The 23624-nt window shown below is 52.8% G+C and overlaps 13 protein-coding genes across 13 annotated transcripts; 7 read left to right on the forward strand and 6 right to left on the reverse strand.

Annotated features, from left to right (window-relative positions):
• Positions 1-496: 496 nt before the first annotated feature.
• Positions 497-1312, reverse strand: UHO2_00881 (uncharacterized protein; the record flags this gene model as incomplete). The annotated part of the gene is made up of 1 exon (XM_041553349.1): positions 497-1312. The coding sequence occupies one exon, from the start codon at positions 1310-1312 to the stop codon at positions 497-499; it is 816 nt and encodes a 271-aa protein (XP_041409283.1).
• Positions 1313-3087: 1775 nt separating this feature from the next.
• UHO2_00882 (uncharacterized protein) lies at positions 3088-4398 on the forward strand (the record flags this gene model as incomplete). Its single annotated transcript, XM_041553350.1, has 1 exon — positions 3088-4398. One exon carries the CDS (start codon positions 3088-3090, stop codon positions 4396-4398), a length of 1311 nt encoding a protein of 436 aa, XP_041409284.1.
• A 972-nt stretch (positions 4399-5370) lies between these two features.
• UHO2_00883 (uncharacterized protein) lies at positions 5371-6429 on the forward strand (the record flags this gene model as incomplete). Its single annotated transcript, XM_041553351.1, has 2 exons — positions 5371-5485; positions 5600-6429. 2 exons carry the CDS (start codon positions 5371-5373, stop codon positions 6427-6429), a joined length of 945 nt encoding a protein of 314 aa, XP_041409285.1.
• A 470-nt stretch (positions 6430-6899) lies between these two features.
• Positions 6900-9938, forward strand: UHO2_00884 (uncharacterized protein; the record flags this gene model as incomplete). The annotated part of the gene is made up of 1 exon (XM_041553352.1): positions 6900-9938. The coding sequence occupies one exon, from the start codon at positions 6900-6902 to the stop codon at positions 9936-9938; it is 3039 nt and encodes a 1012-aa protein (XP_041409286.1).
• A 130-nt stretch (positions 9939-10068) lies between these two features.
• UHO2_00885 (uncharacterized protein) lies at positions 10069-11403 on the reverse strand (the record flags this gene model as incomplete). The annotated part of the gene is made up of 1 exon (XM_041553353.1): positions 10069-11403. One exon carries the CDS (start codon positions 11401-11403, stop codon positions 10069-10071), a length of 1335 nt encoding a protein of 444 aa, XP_041409287.1.
• A 618-nt stretch (positions 11404-12021) lies between these two features.
• On the forward strand, positions 12022-13026 carry UHO2_00886 (uncharacterized protein; the record flags this gene model as incomplete). Its single annotated transcript, XM_041553354.1, has 1 exon — positions 12022-13026. The coding sequence occupies one exon, from the start codon at positions 12022-12024 to the stop codon at positions 13024-13026; it is 1005 nt and encodes a 334-aa protein (XP_041409288.1).
• A 181-nt stretch (positions 13027-13207) lies between these two features.
• UHO2_00887 (uncharacterized protein) lies at positions 13208-14155 on the reverse strand (the record flags this gene model as incomplete). The annotated part of the gene is made up of 1 exon (XM_041553355.1): positions 13208-14155. One exon carries the CDS (start codon positions 14153-14155, stop codon positions 13208-13210), a length of 948 nt encoding a protein of 315 aa, XP_041409289.1.
• A 599-nt stretch (positions 14156-14754) lies between these two features.
• Positions 14755-17352, forward strand: UHO2_00888 (uncharacterized protein; the record flags this gene model as incomplete). The annotated part of the gene is made up of 1 exon (XM_041553356.1): positions 14755-17352. One exon carries the CDS (start codon positions 14755-14757, stop codon positions 17350-17352), a length of 2598 nt encoding a protein of 865 aa, XP_041409290.1.
• Positions 17353-17475: 123 nt separating this feature from the next.
• Positions 17476-18405, reverse strand: UHO2_00889 (uncharacterized protein; the record flags this gene model as incomplete). The annotated part of the gene is made up of 1 exon (XM_041553357.1): positions 17476-18405. One exon carries the CDS (start codon positions 18403-18405, stop codon positions 17476-17478), a length of 930 nt encoding a protein of 309 aa, XP_041409291.1.
• A 340-nt stretch (positions 18406-18745) lies between these two features.
• On the reverse strand, positions 18746-19075 carry UHO2_00890 (uncharacterized protein; the record flags this gene model as incomplete). The annotated part of the gene is made up of 1 exon (XM_041553358.1): positions 18746-19075. One exon carries the CDS (start codon positions 19073-19075, stop codon positions 18746-18748), a length of 330 nt encoding a protein of 109 aa, XP_041409292.1.
• Positions 19076-19413: 338 nt separating this feature from the next.
• Positions 19414-20784, forward strand: UHO2_00891 (uncharacterized protein; the record flags this gene model as incomplete). Its single annotated transcript, XM_041553359.1, has 1 exon — positions 19414-20784. The coding sequence occupies one exon, from the start codon at positions 19414-19416 to the stop codon at positions 20782-20784; it is 1371 nt and encodes a 456-aa protein (XP_041409293.1).
• A 120-nt stretch (positions 20785-20904) lies between these two features.
• On the reverse strand, positions 20905-21905 carry UHO2_00892 (uncharacterized protein; the record flags this gene model as incomplete). Its single annotated transcript, XM_041553360.1, has 2 exons — positions 20905-21664; positions 21748-21905. The coding sequence occupies 2 exons, from the start codon at positions 21903-21905 to the stop codon at positions 20905-20907; spliced, it is 918 nt and encodes a 305-aa protein (XP_041409294.1).
• A 768-nt stretch (positions 21906-22673) lies between these two features.
• Positions 22674-23501, forward strand: UHO2_00893 (putative uracil phosphoribosyltransferase; the record flags this gene model as incomplete). Its single annotated transcript, XM_041553361.1, has 3 exons — positions 22674-22761; positions 22843-23183; positions 23286-23501. 3 exons carry the CDS (start codon positions 22674-22676, stop codon positions 23499-23501), a joined length of 645 nt encoding a protein of 214 aa, XP_041409295.1.
• Positions 23502-23624: the final 123 nt, after the last annotated feature.

Here is a 23624-nt window from a genome sequence, read left to right on the forward strand (position 1 = left end):
GTTGATGGTGAAGAGAAGAAGAGGTGAAGTTGATGAGTCAAATGTTGGTGGAGTGAAAGGAGCTGACCGTGCGCGTGTGCCTCAATTTCGGTCTCTTCCACGGCTTCTACTTCGGCATCTTTCACGCGATCGGCGATTCAGCCGAGGCGCCAACGTTTTCGATCGGCATATTTGGTCAAATCCACGATGAAGTTCAGTCTTGCCACAGGACCTCTTTAGCCATAGCTTTGCATCGCTCACGTAGGCTTAGAGACAGATCGATGACGTATATATCTATCTGGATTGTAGCCAAGTATGTACAAAAGAAACAGGCACAGGCCAGGGAGGACATACGATGTCGACTGGCCTTGTAGTAACGAAGAATGTGAAAGGAACGTGCTGTGATGCTGTATGCGAAGGAGCGTGTGTATATGCTGTGATCCGAGAACGCAAACCAGAATGTCCAAGAGTGAGAGGTCGAAGCTAGAATGACGTCGGTCTGTTGCTGTTCTGCAGATCAGAAGAAGCCAGCAAGACCGACAGCCGCAGCAGCGAAGACAGTAAGAACCGTGGCACTGGATCCCATAACACCAACAGCGCCGTTACTACCGGACTGACCAGTCGACGAAGGACGAGCGCTAGAACCAGTCATGTTAGCAGTACCAATCGATTGCGAAGCGCTTCCTGGAGGAGCAGCACCTCCCGAGCTTCCTGTAGTAGTAGTAGTAGTAGTAGCAGCAGCAGCAGCAGCAGCAGAAGTGCTAGTCGACGAAGGAGCAGCAGCAGCAGCAGTCGAGCTGGAACCACCGACGGTCGAACCGCTGACAATGGAAAGCTGAGCGTTGTTGGAAGTGGTGCTGTTCTTCGTGATGTAGATCTTGTCGGTGTACGACTGCAAGCTCTCATTCTCCACGTTCATGGCTCGGAGAGCACTGTAGTTGCCGGCGTTCCAAGAGCTTGGGACGGTAAAGACAAAGCCACCGCACTGAGCGCCGTTAGGACCTGGCCGACCGTAACCTTGACCAGCATCGCAAGTGTTGGAGATAGCAGGAGCAGTACCGACAGTGTAGGCTACGTCAGAGTTGTTGTTGGTCATGAGATCGATCTTGACAGTGCCTTGGGGAGGGTTGATCCAGTTGACAGCGACTTGTGTACCTGGTTCCCAGTAGATGGTGCATTGGTAGAAGTCGCACGAAGGCTCGTCGATGACGAGCATCGAGTTGGGGTCCTGGTACTGTCTTGTCTCGAGACGTTGGAGGGACGAAGCGACGACGAGAGCGGGTGCAGCGAGCACAGCAGCGGCCGCAGCCAAAGTCTTTGCGAGAGGAGCCATGATAGTGTGGGGTGTAAACGAATGTGTGTGTGGAAGAGGAGAAAGAAGATGCAAAGGGCGTCCTCGTCGATGAAAGGCGAGGGTGATGGTCGTAGGAGAAAAGCGGAAAAGAGAACGGCAAAGGTGATGGGGATCGAGACGGTGGTCGGAGATGATTGAGGTTTCAATTTGGAAGGTGACGATCAAAGAGCGGCACAGGCGATGGTGCGAGATTCCTCCTAACTACCAAAAAGGGTTCAAGAAAGAGAAAGGTAAGGCACAGCAGCAGCTCGGGAATTTAGCATACGGTTCGCCGATGTGCAACAAATCAAATCAAATCATTTTTTTCTTTTCTTTTTCTTTTGCGTCTCTCTGTTACACACACGCAGAGCCTCCTTTTCATGCCTTCGCCGTGAGTTTGGCGGTTAGTGAACCAAATTTGGGTCACTTCTACTCTTTCACTGTCTTTGAATCGGCGACCCTAACCCTTTCGATCCTTCCAGGTGACAAATCCACATTTGGAAAGACACACAACTTTGGCTGCCACATTCGTCAGCCATCTTTCGGATCGAGCTTGGAGCTTGCTGATGAGTCGCATCGAATCGTCTGGACTTCAAAGTGGGGCTTGCATCGAGGGCAGAGCAAAGGAAGCGGCGACAGGCTGTACAGACCTCTGGTCAACCCCGGTGTGCGTCCGTACAGCTTGCTGCTCAAAAGAAACCACGACAGGAACGCAGATCTTCTTTAGCAGCGTTAGCAGCACTAAGGCAAGCGCTTTGTTTCCTCACTGCTCGAGCCAACGTTAGTTACAAAAGGGGGGAAGGACGATTGTTCATGGTTCTGTTTGGTTCGATTTTGAGCGGTTGTGCCTGCCTGTCACAATGAGATGGCCTCGGAATTCCACTCTGCACCTCGGCCCTCGTTGCAGATCTTAGACTGCCTGCCGTCTGCCACTCGGATGTCTCAATGACGGATCAAGCTTGATTCTGCTTCTCCTCACTGAGTGCGATGCTGCAACAATGCCGTCCGCAGAGAACTGCAGCGATGGTGACAAGACCAAGGAGACGTCGGATTTTGCTCGTTCGCCAATGTTCGATCGTGACAGGTAACAGCAACAAAAGGAATCGGGCGAATGAATCTCAGATCCTGCGAAATTGCGAAATTGCGAAATTGCGAAATTGCGAAATTGTGCTGAAACTCAGGCAGCGCAGCGCATGGAAACTGCGAGAAGCTTCACCAAAATTCATTCACACTCCCGCTTTTGGCCCCCTTTTGCTTCCAGAGACTTCCATGAGCTGCTCGAATAACGCAGACACGGCGATTAAGGGTCCAAAAGGGTCCAGACACTCGAAAATTGCCTGTTCTTCCTGCATCCTCAAGCATCCATGGCCATCCTTGACAATCCTTCGACGTCCATATCCGTCACTAGAAAGTTGCCGAAGTAAGGGTCCAATGCGTGGCAAAGCATGGAATGACGCCTTTCGGAGTTTACTTCCCCCCAGTGTCGAGCTGTCAAACAGTCTCGCCTTCGCTGTGCCTCCAAGTCTGAGATCGAGCGTTGATCCTTGAACGTCGTCATGTTGCGCTGTGGTCGCCCTCGAGGGTCTCGCAGCATGTTCCCCTGCCCACTCTAATACCTATAAAGCTACCCTTATCCGTTGGCATTCTCATCCCTCCTCGTCATCAGACTCACACAGCTCTCATCTCACTCAGCAACATACTCCCGCACTAGCACCAACACTCTTACTCCATCACAACAACCCGACCACCACCACCCCGCAACAACATCAGCAACAATGGAGTTCTTCTTCCCCACCGATGTTTTCGCCGCTTACCCCCGTCAGGGTCCCTCCACTCGCACTCACCCTTTCGGTGCCGTCGCAGCTGGTCCCTCGACCAACATCTTCAGCGGCTGCGGCTTTGACAGCCACGCCCTCTTCGCAGACAATTTTATCGATGCAATACAACACGAGCGCGCTGCCTATGCTCGTGCCCAAGCTGAGCGCGCTCGTCGCGCCGAAGCTGCACGCAGAGCAAAGGTAGCCGCAGCCCGCCGAGCAGCTGAAGAGCGCCAGGCTCAAGCCTATCTTCAGCATCTCCTGCAGATGCAGCAACGCGAGGCTCAGCGCAGATACCACCTCGAACAGCTCCACCTTCAACGTCAGGAGGCTGAGCGTCAGCGCAGACAACAGTATGAAGAGTACCAGCGTCGAAAGGCCTACGCTATCGAGAAGGAACGCCAGCGCATTGCGGCTGCTAGGGCAGCTCAGGATGATAAGGACGAGTCCAAGCAGCTCTTCCTTGCTCTTGAAGATTTCATCTTTGGTCTGAACAGTTTCTTCAGGGCTGCTCAGCAGGGCGACGACGAAGATGAGGACGAGGAGGTCGAGCTCGCTCACAAGAACGACACTCAGCAGGCCGCTCCTCCCGCTCCTCAGGCCATCGATGTCAAGGGTAAGGCTAAGGCTAAGGAGACTAACGATGACAACGCTATGGGCGTCGACCACGAAGATAGTGAAGACACTGCCGCTGCTCTCATGACCATCGATGAGGACCCCGCCGAAGTTGGTCCTGCTCCTTCTACCACTGCCGAGCCCACTCCTGTTCCTGCTTCCACTATCACTCCTGCTCCAGTCAGCAAGACAGAACAGCTCGTCTTCTCACACGCCTTCCCCGCCGACTCCTCCTTCGACAGAACCACCGTTCGCGCCGATCAGATCAACGTCTCTGTCGACGAAGCTGAGCACAAGGTCACCGTCTCCGGTCTCTGGAACGATCAGCCCTCTGCTCCCGTCGTCGCAACTTCTCCCACCGTCCGATCTGCCAGCCCCACTCCCAGCGACACCTCTTCTCGCCGCGGTCGATCTCGTTCTCCCAAGCGAGCACGTGTCTCTGACGTTGACGAGAACGGCGAAGAGATCGTCACGCCCGAAACCAACGATGGCGACGATGACTTTGTAGAGGTCAGCTTCACTCGTGCCTCTGAAGCCAACAAGCAGGACAAGGTCGAAAAGACTTTCAACTTGCCTCAGGGTGCCAACGTCGAAGACCTCAGGGCTGAACTCTCGGATGAGGGTTTGAAGCTTTTCACCACTGTCTCGGCCTAAATCACATCTCTGCTTCGATATCCTCTGGTCTTGAATATGCTCCAGTATTTACTTAGTATCGCATCATTGTACACATACAATCCCGTAAAGCAAGCAATGTTCGCATCTGATTCACAATACTTTATCTTGTCTGTTGTGCATGAGGAACCCGACGACTTCTCCTTGTTTTGTCTACTTCCGCCGGCTAATAAGTTCCTTTTGTATCGGAGTCTGGTTTTGGGCCTCACTCCACGATGTAAGCGACGAGCACTCGCCAGGCGCGTGGTACTTCACGCCAAGCCTTTTACCCTTGCTGCCACCATGATAAGAAATCGTGGATCTTGGCTAACGGCTGCTTATCTCGATGTCAGTTTCCCCTCATTCTTGTGCTTCAAGAAATTTTCGGATTGATCCTTGTACCTATACCGACTTTCACTTGCCTCCGTGTTCACTCTCGAAGATACTCCCGCACGGTTCTCCATCTGCTGTGCGATTCATCACCTGTAGCTAAATGATTAAGTTTTGATCGAGCTGACAGTGGACACGACACCAGCGCGAAGCGCGTGAGTAAATCCCCAGCTGTCACTTTGCGCGTAGCTCTCCTGCGTTTTCTTATCAGTTAGCCGAGCTGTGCTATAATTCGACGGTCTTCATTCGATGAAGACTCACACACTACGACATCGATCTTTGGAAGGAGGGGCTTATCAGCGTTCTTCACCGGACGGACTTCAACCTGCGGCCTCCAACGGCTGTACCGCCCTTCATACGCTTGGCTTTGATTGTCCGCTGCGTTTGTCTGTCTTATCGTCCATGCTGAGGGCCCCGCACGGCTGCAAATCTCGCTGTATGCAGCACCGTAGGCTGCCAAAAGAACAATCTCGCCATCCAGAGTATGTAGAAAGTATAAAGCAGACAAGGCTTCATCCATCCCCTTCGCCATTCCCCTCCGTTCCCCTCACACCAACGCACGCTTCGCAAGGCGACACCTCCATCATGTCGCAGATGGTCACACTAGAACAAGCAACATGGGCCTGGATCGAAGCAGGTCCGCGCAAGCACCACATGCCTGTTGGCAAGCGTTTTGCCAAAGGTATCATGGCTGGTTTCTGTAAGTCTCCCCCCCCCCACACACACACTCTTTCCCCATCGTCCCCTTTGTCGCACTGCTTTCTGTTCTTACACACGATATTGACCGTTTCACATTCCCTCTTTGACACTGTAGTGCTATCAACAGGAGGAATGCTAGTTCAGATCCTCTCCGCCAACCCATGGTTCTCCACCAACGCCCCCGGTCTCCTCAAGATCTTCCAAGGTGCCGTCTTCCCCGTCGGTCTCGTAATGATCGTCCTTCTCCAAGCAGACCTCGTAACCGGCGAAATGGCCATCTTCATCATGTCCACCGTAAAACGTCGTGTCCCCTACTGGGCCTTCCTCTACGGCTGGACCATCACTTTCATCGGCAACCTTATCGGCTCACTCCTCTACGCTGGTCTCTTAGTCCACTTTTCCGAAATCTACACACCCGCAATGCAGCGCGGCGCAGCGATGGGCGCAGATGCAAAAGTCTCCACGATCAACTTCCGCGAACTTTGGCTAAGAGCAATAGGCTGTAACGTGTTGGTCTGCATCGCGGTGTTCCAGGCTTCGCTGGCGAAAGATGTGGTATCGAAGGTGGTAGCGAGTTGGTTTCCGATCTTCGTGTTTGTGGCGGCTGGATTTGAACATGTGGTGGCGAACATGTTTTTAGTCAATGCGGCGTTGATGACCAGGGAAACGAACTTTGGGGTGGGGGAGTATGTGTGGAAGAGCGTGATTGCGAGTTTCTTGGGTAACGTGATTGGGGCTGCACTGCTGGCGTTGCCGCTGGTGTATCTGCATGGCGGTGATGAGTGGGATCCGAGCGAAGGGGCGAGGGTGGGGATGGTGAAGGGCGGAGCGGTTAGTCCGGGAGGGATGTGGGTGAATGAAGTAACGTTGCCAGGGAGTGGGACAGTAAGTGCAAGAGGGAATGACAAGTGGGGGAAGGATATTGAGGCTCAGACTCCGGCCTAGTGCGTAATGAGGCAGCAAGTGATATTGCTGATGGCGTTTCTGTCTGTACTTTTTCTAGAATTGAGATTCTGTAATGATTGTTGATCAGAATGTTGGTATGTGAGACTGACAGTCGCGAATCTCATTCTCATGTACTGTTCGTTGTTGAGTGTATGGATGCTTTCGCTAGAGATGCTTCTGCATTGTCGCCTCGAGTACAGTCTTGAGCCTGAAGCCCCATGGATGATGGTTGGTGACGCTAGGAGAAATCAAATTCCAAAGTGACAAAAAATGTGGCACCAAAAATCCTTCCAAAAAATCTTTATCCGGCTTTGCATTTCTTCCTTTTCTCCGATATTCGGTTCGCCACACTCGCATCTCGAAGACCAACACTTTGCAAAGGACGATTCTTCTCACCCATACCACATCAAATTGACAATTGCACATCCTTCATCCATCTCTGGGCTCTACTCAGAACTCGAGTTGGCATCATGGATGGCAAACAGCAGGCAGCACGCCCTGTATGGGGAGCCAAGAAGAGCTTGGCAGCCCCTACTGCCTCCACCCCATCCCCCACCTCTGCATCATCCTCTTCATCATCGTCAGCATTCCCACCCCTCTCCTCACCACAAGCAACCCGCCCGTCCTCCCGCTCCACCCCTCACTCCTACTCCTCACCTTCTACCTCATCCCTCATCTCCCCTTCCACCTTCAACCCCTACCCCACCCGTCACCAAGAACTAGCCCAACGAGCAGCTACCAACAGCACACGCAAACGATCCCACATCACTCGCTCCGCCCCTTCCACCTCCCGTATCCACTCGCTCCTCGACTTCGATGACTCCGACGACATCCTCATGCTTAATGAAACCGTCGCAGATGAGGAAGAAGGGGAGGTTTCATCTCGAGGCGCAACTATGTCCTCGATTGTGTTTCGCGATCTATCAGCTTCGTCGTCGGTTGGGACTAGTCGATCGAGTTCGCCGTGGCAGCAAGGAAGGATGAGTGCGGGGCTGGCTATGTTCGCAAGTACGAGCTTTGGCGGAGAGCCGTTGAGGGTGTTGGCGAATGTAGATCAGGAGTTGGGAGCGGCACATATGGGACCAAGAATTTATAAGAGACATAATCAAAAGCATGTAAGGAATAGGGTGCGGGCGAAGATAGATGCTTTTCACACGGTCAATGCTAGCCCACCAGCACCGATGGTAAAGGCGCAGGAGAGCAGCGGCGGTCGTACACTGGGAGGTTCGAGCTCAGTTTTGACGGCTGAGGACACAAAAAAGTTACGGAGCTTAGACCTGCAGAAGTTGGTCGAGGAGTGCAGGCGATGCCATGCCCTCTCTGCCATTCAGAAGCGGGTAGGGCCTGATACCACATCAATAACCCTAAGCAGTGATGCTGTTTCACCGACAACAACATTTCTAGCAGCAGTGCAAGCTCGTATCGCAGACCCTCGTATCTGGTCCACTAGCACCGAAACCACCGGCCCCATCCTCTCAGACGACCTCCTGCCATCCGGCCTACAACAGCCCCGCATCGACTTCTCCGCACTACCGCATCCTCTTGTATCGCAAATGCGGCACTCCGTACTACAAGGCCTATCGCAGCTACTGCAAACCATCGTCGAATCAAGTCGCACCGACCTTATCAACACCCTCTCCCATCTCCTCTCCCTCCATCCACTCCGATCCACAAGCACCTCCCTTCCCGAACTCCGACCTACACTCCAGCGCCTCTTCCTACAGGTGCTCGACACATTCCGCCAACCCAACACCGAATTCTCACCGCCTTTAGAGCTGCTTTCTGCTGTCCTCCACCGTCCCATAACCGAATGTGGCGACCTGTTAGTAGATCTAATTGGAGAATTAGTCGGTGTTTGTGGCCAACAAATGTCGTCTAACCCTACAATCCTCAGCGAATCGCAGGACAAAACCCTCGTCAGCGCCTCTTGCTTCCTTTCGCTCTGCTTCGCACTCAATGCTACTCGGCCTGCATCTGTTCGACTGCCAGCGCACGCTTTCTATTGTACGGTGCTCGATCTGGCCCCGTTTCTGGAGCATTTCGTGCACTATGCTGCCTCACTCGCCCGGCCTGGAACGGTAGGGGCTGGGCTGGCGGAATTCAACATCTGCCGTTCGCCTTTCCTTCTTAGCTTAGGTGCAAAAGTGCGCATGTTGCAGCTTGAGAACGAGATTCGACTTAGCCGCTCTCCATCTCGAGACTCTAGCACTCCCCAACGCTTCAGTCTGGCCAATAGCGATGCAGAGCTAGTCCTCCTTCCGTCTTCGCTAAATCTCCGCGTTGAGAGGGATGCAGCGTGGGATCAGAGCCGAGCGCTGTTCTTACAGTTGCTCGAATCGGACTTTGTGGGGGTCAGAGGTCTGAGGGTCGAATTTGCGGGGGAGCAGGCAGCGGATGGAGGCGGACCAGCCAGAGAGTGGTTTGCTACCGTTGCTAGTCGTTGGGATAGTCATAGGAGTGTTGTTGGTTCTCATGGCTGGTTTATTCTTCTGTCGGGAGCGAGAATGGAGGAGGGGGAGGAGAGAGAGGCAGAAGATACAGCTGCATTCCTAGGCTTACTCCTAGCTCTGGCGTCACTGCATACGGCAAAGCTTACGCTTCCGTTCAAGCTTCCTTCGGTTGCGTTCAAAGTCGCGACAGCAAGTGATGTTGAGAGGTTGGTGCTTACACCTGTCGATCTGGAATTTCTCGATGCGACGCTGGCAAAGTCGTTACAGGCGGTACTGGATTGGGTTCCACGCCATACAACACAGGTAGAAACAGAGGAAAAGGCGTTCGATAGCACCTTCTCTCTCACCTGGAGTACCAGCATTACAACAGCCGATGGCGGCGTTCAAACAATAGACCTTGTCCCCGGTGGACGTCATCGCAGTGTCAAGCTCAGCGAGAGGAAAGAGTTCGTCTCAAAGCTCATCTGGCGCGTTCTCATCGGAAGCGTAGAGAAACAAGTTCATGCGTTTAGAGAAGCTTGGCAGACAATCATGCCTTCTACTTGGCTGCTAGAGAAGACGGCTGGGGCGGAATCAGCAACCGAGATCCTGAGTCGTGGTGGTTTGGCTTTGTCGCTGTTCAGTCCGGAAGAGGTTGGACAGGCGATTCTTTCCACTCCGACTTCGTCGAGTAGTGTCATGTCAATGCCACTAGATGTGGCTGATATTAGAGGTGCAACAGATGTTATTATCCCTTCGAACAGTGTTGGGCGGACTGAGGGAGGAGGGGTGGCGGGATGGTTCTGGGATCTTTGGACGGCTCTTGATGCTACACACCAGCGAAGGTTGCTCGCATTCATTACAGGGGCAGAGGATCTGCCTGCGACTGGTGCCAGGGGTATTGGGTTGCGCATACATCTCGTACCTACGGATAGAAAAGAGGATGCAAGGTTGTGGCCTTTGCCTTGGTCGAGTACTTGCACTTCAACCCTCTTTCTACCCACCTACCCCTCCGAAGCGCTGTTGGGAGAGAAAGTGCGGATTGCTATTGAGCATTATCAGGGTTTCGGTTTGCGCTAAAGTCTCGCTCTCACACCCACCCTCATCCTCAACCCCAACCTCACTCTCTCGCAAGACAAGCCCAGATAAGGCAAAAGATTCCCATTTCTGCTCTACGTGTGCTCTACCATCTATGTCAATGCAAAGAATGTTACTTGCGGGCCTGCTCCACAAGCCAGTCCCCAATCTCCCTTAAAACCACCATCGTCTTTTCCGTATCCTCCTTACTCATCCCCTCAACGTGTTTCATCATTACATGTTCGTAGCCCTCCCAAATCTTGATCTTCTTCTCCCCCTCTGGTGTGCCAAGCTTTTCATAGAACTGTTTACTTCCATTCGGATCGGTAACTCTATCGTTCGCACCATGATGGATCGTCAATGGGCATGTAATCAAATGCGCCTTCTCTGCTAGATCATCTATCCCGTCCAAAATGGCTAAGCCAGTGCTGATGCGAACTTTGCCTTTGTAGGTGAGCGGATCGGTATTGAATTCGTCCTCTACTTTCGGGTCGTCTGAAATGTTTCCCTTGATGGCGGAGGCTAGGGGGAGACGGCCAGCGAAGAGGCGAAGGATGTGGGCGATGTATTCGATAGCTTTGGAGGGTCGGGATTGGGAAGAAATGGTGATCATGGGTGCTGCTACTGCTACACCCGATAGGCTTGGGCGGTAAGGAGCTGCTTTTCCAGGGACGACAGAGGAAGAAGCGTACCCGTTGGAGTTGCTACGAGAGTCGTGTTCCGGATGATGATGTGCGAGAGGGGTGCGTTCGTGTGCGTTCAGTGCTTCTTCGACCAGTTCTTCGTCCAAGGTCGTTTTGGCTTGTTCACTAGGTTTTTGCTTCAAAGTCAGATCCGGTCCACCATCTTTCCCTGGTGCGAGGGGAGGGTATAGAGCGGCATAGTATAAAACGGTGAAAGCTCCCATTGAGTGGCCTTCAGCAAACAACTTCCTCTCCCTCCCCGCTTTTCCCAAAAGACCAGACTCCTCATCCCAGGTTCTCACATCCATCACCACAGCATGCATGGCTCGAGCATTGATCTTCATACTTGGCAAATAACCATGCAAACCTGTACTCCTGCCGAAACTAGGAAGATCGATCGCAATCACCCTAAACCCACGTTTCATGAAATGCAATGCATGCGGAGCGAGTTTCCCTGCGTAATCGTTGATTCCGTGTGCCATGACAATATCTGCGTGGAGCTGTTCGGATTCGAGTGCGGCAGGGCAGGTCCAGATGTAGTACGTGACCCAGGACCATTTTTCCTTATCCCACGAACCGGATTCGAGCAAAGAATGAGCAGGGATGAGAACACGACGTCGGATAGCAGAGACTTCGGGATTGGAGTAGATGAGACGATGTTCTGCGGCAGAATAAGGGATGTTGGTGCGGCCATAGGTAGGGTCGCCTCCGCCAGGGGTGAGGAGGTTGAGGTGACAGAGGAGAGGTTCGGTGACCACTTGGTGGGCTATTTTGAGGTATTCCATCTTTGGCCAGTTTCGTTTGGGGGGTATAAGGAGAGAGAGATGGTAGGCAGAAGGTGGTAAGGATGGAAGGTGGCAGGGGAGAGCTAGAATGAGAAAGGGATGCGGGATCGCTCGGAAAGAATGTGCCGAAGCACACACACACACACACACAATCGCGTACATTCGGATGGGAGGATCTTTGTCAAGGGTCCGCTTGCTTGATCGACCATTTCACCTCTATGGTACCTCGGCATCGCTACTTGCGACTTGTTCCGCCATTTGTTCATGATCTGCTGTTTGGCTGGATGGTGCTTTGTTGTATTCCTGGCTGAGACATCTTGGTACGATCCGTAAAGATCTTCTTACCGTTCCTGAGTTCTGCATCCTTCAGCAGCGACGCAGCCTTTGTCATGTTCATAATTTGGGCTCCGCAAGCCTCCACTTGGCTTTTCTTCAAGTGTGTTAGGCCTACTTAAAGCAACACTAATTCTGCTTTTCTTTTTCTTTTTCGATGCTCTTCTTGCGACAAGTTTTTGCATGCAGGATGCTTGGACCAATCTCAGCTCATCACTTCTGGTTCGCACCTCCTCGACCTTTCTTGTTAGCTTCTTACACTACCCTTCAAGCCTGCTCGACATCATGGCCGCAGCAACATCTCAACGCGCTGCTAGCCTTCTTATGGCACTGCGCTCTTCATCGCGCTCCGCTATCGCATCTTCTTCTCGCACCCAGACAAACCGATTGGCCTGCACGGCAACCCTTGTCTCCTCACTACTAATTGCCTCTGGCTCCTCCCAACTCCCCTCTCTCCGCCCTGGCCTCTCCCTCCAGCGCCGCTACAAATCCAAACGGTCCTCAGCACAATATATCGACCCTAACGCTGCAGAAGCCGACGATGTCCCCGTCATGAAAACAAAAGGCAAAGGATCCAAAGGCAACCGCGGTGCCCAACCCACCTCTCGCGGCGCCAAATCCAAACGTGGAGACACCGAACAAGACAATGCCGAGTACAAAACTTCCACCCGCAACCAAGACCTCCCCGACGAAGGATTCGATTTTGACGCTATCTCCTCCCATATGTCCCGTGCTGTAGAGCGATGTCGATCCACCACTTCCACTCTTGTGGGTTCTTTTGGACGTGCAGACCCAGCTCTGTTGGACTCGGTGAAAGTGGAGTACCCTGGAACTGGGAGTTCAGGTAAATCTCTTCATCCGCTTCGAGAGTTCGCTACGGTCGGAGTGCGGGATGGAGCGCTGATCGTGACTGCGTTCGATGCTGACATGGTCAAACACATCGAAAGGGCTATTTACGCTGCTGATCTAGGGCTCACACCGCAGACTCAAGCGCATCAGAACCCGGGAGATGAAAACATTATTCGTGTAGCTGTGCCGCAACCAACTACAGAGTCGAGACAGGCGATGGTGAAGGATTTGACCCGCATCTGCGAAAATGCTAGGGTCAGTATTCGCGATGCTAGACACAAAGCGCAGAAACAGATCAAGAGCGATATTGACAGGAAAGTGGTGGGCAAGAGTGAGGGTGAGAAGGAGAGTAAGAAGGTCGAAGCAGAGACCAAGAAGTTTAGCACACAGGTGGATCAGCTGTTTGAGAAGATGAAACAGACTCTTCTTGCTGGGAACTAGATGCAGGGCAGCAGGACTCAATGAAACAGTCATACAGTCTTCAGCACTTGATCCGATGTCCATGTTTGATTTGCTTTGATTGCTTCTTTTCTTCTGCATGTGAAACTGTACTGATCCTCTACGACTTCTTGAGCGAACATGCATGAGCCACAAGCGATCTACTCGTCGTTAACGATCGCATCTACTGCGACTTCTTATCAGCACCAGCCTCCTGCCAAAACTTCTCATCATCCTTTCCCTCCACACCAACTTTCACACCCTGCTGACCCCTGATCACCTTCTGAGGATCGACCTTATCCCCCTGATCCGGTTTAATCGTGAACCTCTTCTGCACGGCCCTAACCATTGCTCTGAACCAGAAAAAGTTCAAGCTGTTCAAAATCACATTTCCCGCCATATAGAACGCCTTCAAATGCCCAGGAATCGGTGGGAAATGAGGCTTACTCGGCGCCACAACGAACTTGAAAAAGCTGAAACTGTTGTACACTCCAAACGTCAACCTGGCTCCCACGTATGCGGAGAGGAGGAAAAATGCGTTGATCAGCTGAGCTTTGCTGCCTGTTTTTCCGAGTTTATCGAGGAACCAATGAATGTTGAGGAAAGGAGTGGAAAGTTCCCATAGCAAGAAGCCCATTCCGTCGTACATGAAGATGGGGTGGAAGACGAGGGTGAATGCGATCAAAGCTACGAGACCGTGAGCGATGAATCCGGGACCTTCGTGGAGGATGGAGGTGACCGAGTCCCAGACGAAGTAGCCTTGGGCGATGGCGTAAATTTGGGCTGCCTCGTGGTCGTATCCGTAAAGTCGGTCTACGGCGAGAGGGTGGGTGTGGATGCCGAGAGCGTTGGTCTGACGAGCTTTCCACCAAACGCGAGCTGCCAAGGGGGTGATAACGGCAGCGTGGACGAAGGAGACGACGTGGATATCCCAGCTGATGCGTGCCTTGCGGTTGAGCTTGGCGAATGTTTGGGGGAATAAACGGGGGCAGACTTGGGAAGATAGGGTCTGGATGGCAAACCAGAGCAAAGTCGAACGAATGAGCGTTGGAACATGGGTGGGAAGATGGTGCATGCCGTACTTGTCGGCGTACGGTTGCAGCCATGCTACGATGGGGTCCGTGGGAACCATGATGTATGTGCGTGGAGGTGTGGAGTGCTTGATCTCGAGATGGATGCGGAGAACAAGGAAGGACGGCGGGATGACATGTACTTCAAGAACGATTCACAAATTCTTGTGGCTGGCCATCAAGTCCGTGCGTAGCCGAATTGTGCAAGGCGTCGCCCAACAACAGGCGTGCTTATTGCGTCGTGAATGCTTTCATTTTTGTTGACATTTTTGAATTGTCTGTGTTGTTCGGTCTGACATCTTGAGCGTTCGGCCAAAATTGCTCGAATGTGGAGAAATCCATCACGGCTACAATTGCGCAGGATGACACAGTGACGCACGCGCTCAAATGAAGTAACACGGCGCATAACAGCAGCGGCGCACTTTCTTCTTACAGAGATTTGTTGGAGTTCCTGACGTATCTTCTGGAGTTCCTGACGTATCTTCTGGACCTCCTTACAAATTCACTTGGCTTTGTTCGCAGGACCTTCCCTTTCTTCCATCTCCCTTTGCCTCACTCAAGACTCCATCGAGGTCCAACATGAGCTGATAAGCAACGACCACAGGAGGGATATCAAGAAAGCCTCCTGTCCACCCCGAAACACTCATACAAATCTGCAGCCATGTCGCCAGACGAGATCCAGGCGCAGTTAAGCGAGCTCTTCTGCCCACCGCTCGATACTACTCTTGTTGCAGCCATTGCCTACGAGCCCGGACAGACACTTCAAAGCGCAAAGGAGGTTTGCCAGACGCTTGCTGCTGCTGCTGTGCCCGATTCACAGCCAGAGCCAGCGTCTCCACCTCGACCCTCGCAGAAGGCTCAAGAAGATGCCAGACCATCGCGCTCCACCGGCGGAGCTTCGGCTCGAAGAAAAGCATTTGGCAGTAAATTGACGAATGGAGATGATACCAGCTCTAATGACACCGCTCCATCCTCCTCATCAAGAACAGCCACCACAAATACGGCGTCCACAGACACCAGCACCACCGCCTCGACAAGCAGCTCGGCCCTCAGCTCACCACAGAACACCGCAGCAGACGCAGCAACCGTCGAACGACTCCTCAACGAATGGTCTCTAATCGACCAAACCTCGCAAGATCCAGACAATCTTCGCCTCACTGATGAAGATACTTCTGACACAGAAGCTTCCACAGCTGCCACTTCTGAACCTGGCCACCAGCTTCTCTCCTCCACTTGCCCACGTACAGCTGAAAAGCTGATCCAAGCTGAGAGCGAAGAAGCGGTACGACTAGGCGAGCTTTCTGGATCGCATCCTATCGATCCATCTTCTGTCGCTCCCGGGAGCTCTGATGTGAATGGTGCTGGGAGGAAGGACATGAAGTACAGGGATACTTTCGATCCGGTGCTCTTCTTGCAACATGCATTTCCTTCGCGCACGGTCGAGTTTCTAAGGGAGACATTTAATGATTCGCATGGAGATGTGCAGACGACGTTGGATACGATTATGACTATTGATCTGATTGAAGCGGAGGATGCGAGGAGTGCTATTGCTTCCCAAGCATCTGCTTCTAGTGGCGGTGAAACACGCAAAGGGGGAGGATTGGATTACGAAGCGCTCGTCAACGGCACTGGTGTAGCCGGGCCGGAAGATCCCAACCTCAAAGGCAAGAAACGTCGCGCTGCTCGAAAGCGACTACAACAAGAACAGAGACTTGTCTCTACCGGATTCCCAACCACTGGTGCTAAGGACAAAGGCAAGCTCACAGTCAACCTCACCGATGCCCGTCACGGAGGCCCTTCTTCCAACACCCTCCTCAAAAAGCTCGCAGACACTCCTTCCTCACAACGATCTCGCACCAGCACACCCCTCCCGCAACTGACAGACGAAGAATTAGCAGCTAAACTCGCCGCCGAGGAAGAAGCCGCTTCTCGTGACCCAGACGCAGATCGACCAGTATCGGACAATCAATGGCTTCTCACCTCCTCCGTCCTCGCACAACTTTCGACTCTACTGGACATCGAGTCGAGCAAAACCACATCCACGTACAACTCTTCGTCCTTTAATCTCGCGGTCTGTTTTGCAAGGCTACTCGAGGGGGAGGCGGACAAGTATCCGACACTCTCAAGTCTGGACGAAGCGGGAGACGCGCCTAGTGGGACAGCGGAGAACATAGCAAATGGCATTGCGGCTATTAGAGGAGTGACGCAGAGTGCAGCGAGTAAAGCGTTGAGGGCGACCAAGGGGAGACAGGATGCAGCGTTGGATTTGTTACAATTGCAAGGGTTGGTGCAGCAGCAGGTGGGTGAGGTGGACGCGTTGGATCCGATGGGTAGGTTGAGGGAGTTAGGTGCTGCAGAAGTGCCGAAGAGTGTTGAAGCTGCTAGTGTTAAGGGCTATGTTATCGATGCTCGTGCAGGAGAAGGCAAGTTTGTAAAGACCTTCCCCAATCCATCACAGGCTGCGCTCGCGAAGGGCAATTCAAATGGCGGTGGAGGAAGTTTCTACTCGAATGTCGTTGGCCGCAAGATGCCCGGCCCTACTTCTGGTGCAGCAGAGGCTTTCCGATCAGGCTCAGCCGTCGCATCCGTCTTCCCTGCCAGTTCTGCATTCGTCAACCCCGCAGCAGATAACGACCTTCTGAACGACCCAGTCGCAATCGAAAGAGGTCTTGCCTCCCACACAGCCCACTACGACCCCTTACGTCGTATGACAGAATACCGTCTCGTAGCTGAAGGATACCGCATGCGTCGAGATGAAGTCCTTCGCAAGGCTGCTTCCGCCTGGAAGACTCAACGTGGCGGTGTCCGTACCGGAGGCAAAGGTGGCGACGGTGGTAGAGGTGGTATTGCATGGCACTATGCTGACGAAGCCCGTCGTTTAGACGCAAAATCACGCGCTTGGTCCCTTCGTGCTTCCCAAGCTCTTGTCGAAGATCGCCGTAGAGCAGCCATCGGTGTTGTCCGACCAGGTACGCAGCCTACAGCATTCAATACCGTGGCGAGCAACACGATCGACCTGCACGGTGTGACGGTGCATGAAGCATTGTCGATTGTGAGGGAGCAGGTGACGAGGTGGTACGCGCGACCTGGGCCGGGGATGAATCCACCACCGTTCAAGATCATCACGGGTGTCGGGAGACATTCGCCTCATCAGATTGCTGTATTGCGTCCGGCAGTTGCTAAGATGTTGGATAGAGAAGGGTGGAGATACGATGTGGATCATTCGCGAGGTGCGATAATTGTTCGTGGGACCAAGTAGCGGTACTTTCTCCTTCATTCGTCCGTTTGGATGCCTCTAGACAAGATCGATGCAAAGCAAGCACAGACATCCATTTTTGTAGTGTGAATTTGTGGTGCTGTCTGGAACAGCTGAGCGGCAGAATCAGTCTGCGAGAGCCTCGTACCACTCAACAACAGCCTTATCCAGCCCATCAACCGCCTCGTTTGAGCGGTAGAAGTGGTCTGCTCCCTCAATCAGCACGTGATGAAATGTCGACCCATTCTCCCTCTCCGCAACCTCGTTCGGTGATGGAGCCAGAGAGCTACACTCCTTTGTCCAAGTATGATACGTCTTGATCCCCGTGAACTGATCAGCATCGCCATACACAGCCAGCACATGACCTGCTACTGGCTGCGCATCCGCATCATTGGCAGGCGTTGACTCGACCGCTCTTGCTGCTGCAGCTGCCGCAGCTCTTGCCTGACCTTCCACCTCAACTTCCGTCGCATTCCCTCCTGGCAACGTCTGACTGCCTAACAGCACCTTCAGCGCATCATTATATGTTTTTGTAGTGAAGAAACTCAACGCCCAAGTAACACCCGTTGGAAAGCTCACCAGCACATACCTTGGCTTCTTCCCTCCTCTGAACTGTCTTGTCTCATACACCCCCTTCGGCACCCTTACCGTTGTTGCGTATAAGCTTCCTGCCGAGTACCCAGCTACGACCAACTGTGCAGCGGTACTGTCGGGGAAGTCAAGACAGAAGTTATCCACACATTTCAACAGCAGTTCTTGAAAATCGCTGCATTCCGATCTACCAGTCCAACTCGGTGAGCCGCCGGATTTGCCTACTCCTCTCGAATTGAATCGTACCACACGCAGCTGGAAATGCGTAAGGAATAAGGAAGCGAGATGAGTGACGATAGGATCGTCGAGCGAGCCACCGAGACGGCCGAGCGGGTGAGCGATGATAGCTAGGCCCCGACAGGCGGTGTTGGAGGATGAGGAGGGATCTTGGATGATGGATTGGAGGTAGAGTGCGCCGTTGTCGATGGCGATGGGTAGGATGGTTGGTGTTGGATAGCGTGGCATTGCTGCTCTTGTTCAGACCTGAAAGCAGGCGACGAGGGTGGTGAGGATGGTGGTTGTTGAAAGGATGGAAGATTGTGGTAACATTGCAAGTGAGACATGAGGGAGCGGGGATGAGGAAAGTGACAAGTGAAAGTGGGATGAAGATGCAGGGTCAAATTCCGATGCCGTGCGCGATGCTGGACTGTGGAGTTCCGCGCTCTTGCGCCCTCGCTCCTTCCATATCAGCGGCAAACACGCAATCATCCTGGATCCTCTTCGTATAATTGTACCGTCTTGACAATCTCGAATCGCTCTTCTATCTGCTCTATGCGGTTGCTGCTCTATGCCGAGAGTTGAGATGCTACCAATCAAAAGCGCCAGGCATCTGCTTCTCCTCCTTCACCTCCCCCTTTTTCTTCCCCACCGCATCTGATTCCAACGCACCCTCACCCCATCTCTCCCTCCAGCAGGCCAACTCTTCCTTCCAAAGTGTCTTTACACATGGATCGCAGCTGCTTCCGCAGCATTCGTCCGGTTTCGGCGGAGGGGGTGGATCGTCGTATGCTCGAGAAGCGGCTTTGATGAGCTGCTTTTTGCGGATGTTGGTGATTCTTCGTTGCGCCAAGATCGTAGGTAGCGATTCGATGTCGGTGTAGACTGGCTCCGGCGCCTTTTTGGCTGCCCAGGTCATCGCATTTGTCCTACAAGGAGTGAGGTGGAGAGGGGGACATGGTTGTGAAGTGTGAAGATGGGGTCGGGTGATGTAGGAATTCTTGTTGGCCGGTGTTGGCCGATTTGAAGGTGATGTGAGAGTGTTGGATTTGACATTCGTGGAAAATTGCAAACCCGAAGGCTTGAACGCCGAGAGAGCAACACCTTTTGTGGCACAGCTGAGACCGACACTTCTTTTTGCATCATGGCTGGCTTTGGCCCTTTGATGTGCATTGGATTGCTTCTCATCTGCTCGTTCTGTTTCTCGTTCTGTTTCACACCAACATCACTATTAGGGGCAAAGGGATGACACTGAGTATGACGATCGCTAGCGCCACACCAAGCGCGACAGGAACAGATCGACCTCAGCACAGATATCCACCAGCAGCGTCCCCTTCATCCTCACAGTCCACTCACAGCAATGCATTCGACACATCGACTGGACCCTCTACACTAAGCTACATCATCCACACCGAAACCAACGGCATTAGCGACCTCAGGCTTCAGGTCAGCCACAAAGCCATCCCTTCCTCAAGCAAGCATCCTCTCCGACCAGCCTACTTTCGCGAACGAGTGCTAACAGACCAGAACGAGATCGTAGACAACATAGTCGACGCAAGCACAGGCAGGATATGCTGGACGATACACAGACCAACTAGAGGATGGTATCTTTATCTTCGCTCGCCAGGCTTGCCACAGACTACAGCTATCTCATTGAGGACGGCGAAGAGGGAAGAGTATGATCCGCTGGCTTCTCCGTTGACTTTTTCGCTTCAGACAAAGTTGCACCGGCAGGCACTTGGGCGGATCAGGACTCGCATCGGGTCAGCTTCGACAAAGGGGGAGGCTGACGATGCATCACGGTCAGAGAGCACGATTACAGACGGGGGAAAGAGCAACGGTCATCACATTGTAGGAGCACGGGACGATGTTGGAGAAGCGAAACAGGATGTGGCAGTGGCAGCAACCGGAAGAGAGAATCGCAAATCAGGTACGTCAGGCCACGCAAGGCGGAGAAGTGGTGCAACGGGATCTGGCACACATTCAGCATTGGACTCACGGCATCCATCAAAGCGGACGAGCTCTGCAGTCGCCAGTAGCCCGATGATTCCAGAGACTGAAGACGAAGCACTATCACCTACACCCGCACACACCAACCCGGGGCTATCTCAACTAGCCATTCCCTCCTCTTTGATCGCCTCTACATCCTCTTCTCCTCACTCGGCAGGAGCAGATCGACCATACTCCCCAATCGAACCACCCACATCCTCATTTCCTACAACATCAGGACCACAAGCATGTACATTTCTCCTCACAGACGGCATCCCACCCGGCACCTCCTCATTGGATCCAACTGCAGCGCCAAAACAAAGCTGGGCAAGATGGGCAACTTCTCTCCTCCCCTCAGAAATTCGCCCCTCGCTCTCACTGGACACGGACAAGAGCTTCAGTCTTTGCTGGTTAGATCCTCCGACATCAGGTAGAGGAGCAGAGGGAGTGGAAATAGCGAAATTCGAAGATCAAAGTGGCAGATGGTTATGGAACTCACAAACAAGAGGAAAGCTGACATTGCAAACGAGCGCAATGCAAGCACTTGGGCTAGAAAAGGAGTTCTGGATCACTGCGGTGCTAGCTTACATTCAAGTTTTGGAGGACAAAGATGCGTATGATGCCGCTAGAGATGCCTGATCTGGCCATATCATATTCACCTGATCGCACACACATATTCGTCACAGTTCGCATCTCACCATAGCATACATTCCTCGCATTGCATAACAACAATCACAGTTCCACATCGAGTCTGACTGCTTAGTGGAACTTGCCAGGAACAACAGGTAAACTCGCCTGCAAACCACCATCCACCGGCAGCGCCACACCATTAACATACGAAGCCTCATCCGAAGCCAAGAATGTCACAGCGTTAGCGATCTCCTGTGCTACACCGTACCTCGCAGTAGGGTTGAGCTGACCGATTTTACCTGCAGTACCTCTCTCCCTAGCCATCTCGAAGGTTGGCAGCGTCATGCCAGTCTCAATAAGACCGGGACAAACAGCATTAACCCTAATATTGCTGCGCTGCAGCTGCCAAGCGGTAGTCTGAGCCAAACTAATCACCGCAGCCTTAGATGCTGAGTAGTCTACGCTACCCGCACCAGATCGCAACCCAGCAACCGAGGCAGTGAGAATGATCGATCCGCTAGACTCGGTTTTCGAGCCGCCAGCCTTTGCCATAGCGGCAGAAGCGTATTTGCAAGCGAGGAAGCAAGATGTGACGTTGATGTGGTGGGTTCTTTCCAAGTCCTCTACATCGGTAGCAGAGATGGGTGCGCCAGTGGCACGAGCAGCGTTTGCGAAGAAAATGTCGAGATGACCGTTGTCGGAGATGGCTTGGTCGATGATGGATGTGACTGAGGCTTCGTCAGCTGCGTCGGAGGCGATGGCGGTGCATTTGACCTCAGGGTAGCGTTTAGTGATGTCTTCTTTGAGGGAAGGGAGGTTTTCGTCGTCAATGTCACAGACGTAGATGTGTTTGACTCCTTCGTGCGCGAATTGCATCGCCGTGGCCCGACTAAGGCGCGGCAAATTGTAGAAGAGAAGAGTGATGTTAGCATGTATGCAGATCAAGAGGAGCAGGTTAGATTTGGTGCTTACCCGATACCTGAAAGACTACCGCAACCGGTAATGATGGCGACCTTGCCCGAAAGACGACCGGAACGGGGACGCTTGTCGAGATGGTTGCGAATGCGCTCGAGACGCTGCATGGTGGCAGCGTAAGCCTGCTTCAACTGTTCTTCTTTTGTCTGCGCCATCGTTTCGGTTTCTCTTCTTGATGTGTGGACGATGTGTGAGGTCAAGGTAGGGAAAAAGGAAGAAGAGAGAGACGAGCGTTAAGAAGTGCGGGGGATGGATGAACATGTGCTAACCGAGGCTCTTGTGTTCGGGTCAAACGAAAGCCGGACCCTTTTTTCGCCTAGCCGAGGACAAAAAAAGTGTTAGGGTCTCGTACTAACAGCCGTTGTAGAAATGAAAATGGTTGAGGATGGCCTGAGCGCGCTAATTCAGGGTCCTGCATTGGACCATGCACGCCACATCCGGACCCTGTCTGGATCAGACTGACCATGTCGATTCGAGGCTGCTTATCACAATGAACGCATGACAGACGCGGCGGCTGTGAAGCAGCAGCAAGAAGTGGGTAGGGTTCGACGGAAAGAAAAGATAGCATCAACGTCTTGATGACGAGGCCGAGGCCGAGGTGAGTCAAGGAAACGCGTTCCGAGGACCCGAGCTTGTGAGCGACACGATAACGATACAGGCGAGCAGTAGCGTGTCCTTGCTTCACATCATTTGCAGCGCCTCACCCTATCTTTGCCCAGTTCAGCCTGCTGTTTCCTCGCTATCAGTTCCGCTCCTCCTTCGCTGGTCCTTTCTAACGCACCTCCACCACCATCCCCTACAGCAGTGTGAACTGGTCTTCGGAATAGCATCAGCCTAGCCGCATCAAGCTATCCGTTCAGCTTCAAGCATATTCTCTCTTCTCAGACAGGCGTCGCTCGCATCCCGAGCACAGCGTGGTCACCATGTCCGGCTCAAATGTCCATGTCGTTCAGCATCCGCTGATCTCACATCATCTAGCGAATCTTCGACTTGCTGACACCTCGCCAAAAGGTAGGTCCCTCCCTCGCAATTTGCTTTCTTGACAGCCATCCTACTGACACGTCCTTAATCCGCTTTCTTGGTCTTTTGCAGAATTCCGTTTGCTCGTCAAGAACATCTCAACCATACTTTGCATCGAATCTTCTCGAACGCTCTCTGTCAAGCAAGTGCAAGGTCAAGGTCCACTTGCAACCTTTCAAGGCGAGCAGCTTTCGGAACGTATTGGTTTGGTCCCCATTCTCCGAGCTGGTCTCGGCATGACAGAAGCCTGCCTTGACCTCTTGCCTGAAAACACATCCGTGCTGCACATTGGCCTGTTCAGGGAGAAGGTCTCGCTACAGCCAGTGGAGTACTACAACAAGCTACCTGCCACGCCAACCGTCGATCAGGTCATCATTCTGGATCCGCTAATTGCTACTGGTGGAACTGCTGTCGTAAGTACGACCCACACCTTTCCTGAGCTGGGAATTATGCATGCAGTATTGCTGTGAGAAGTCGCTGACACTGTGTCTTTTTGGGATTGGACGGTATTGCAGGCATGTATCCAAATGATTTTGGACTGGGGTGTGCCAGTGGAAAAGATCAAGTTCTTGTGCGTGTTGGCATCACAGAAGGGTCTTGAGCATGTGGCTGAGTCGGTGTCAGGATTGGAGATCTGGGTTGGTCGTGTTGATCCCGAGTTGAGCGAAAAGGGGTTGATCTTGCCGGGTTTGGGCGATACTGGTGATAGGTTGTTTGATACTCGTACTTGATCGGTCTTGGATGGATTTATGATTGTCTGACATCTACAGGAATGGAGCGCTATCTTCGCAATGGACTAATGCTCTCATTCTAATGTCGCCGAGACTATGTAAGGAGCTGTTACTGATACCGTT

This window comes from Ustilago hordei, assembly GCF_900519145.1.
Source record: "Ustilago hordei strain Uho2 genome assembly, contig: UHO2_contig_02, whole genome shotgun sequence".
NCBI classification, from domain to species: Eukaryota; Fungi; Basidiomycota; class Ustilaginomycetes; order Ustilaginales; family Ustilaginaceae; genus Ustilago; species Ustilago hordei.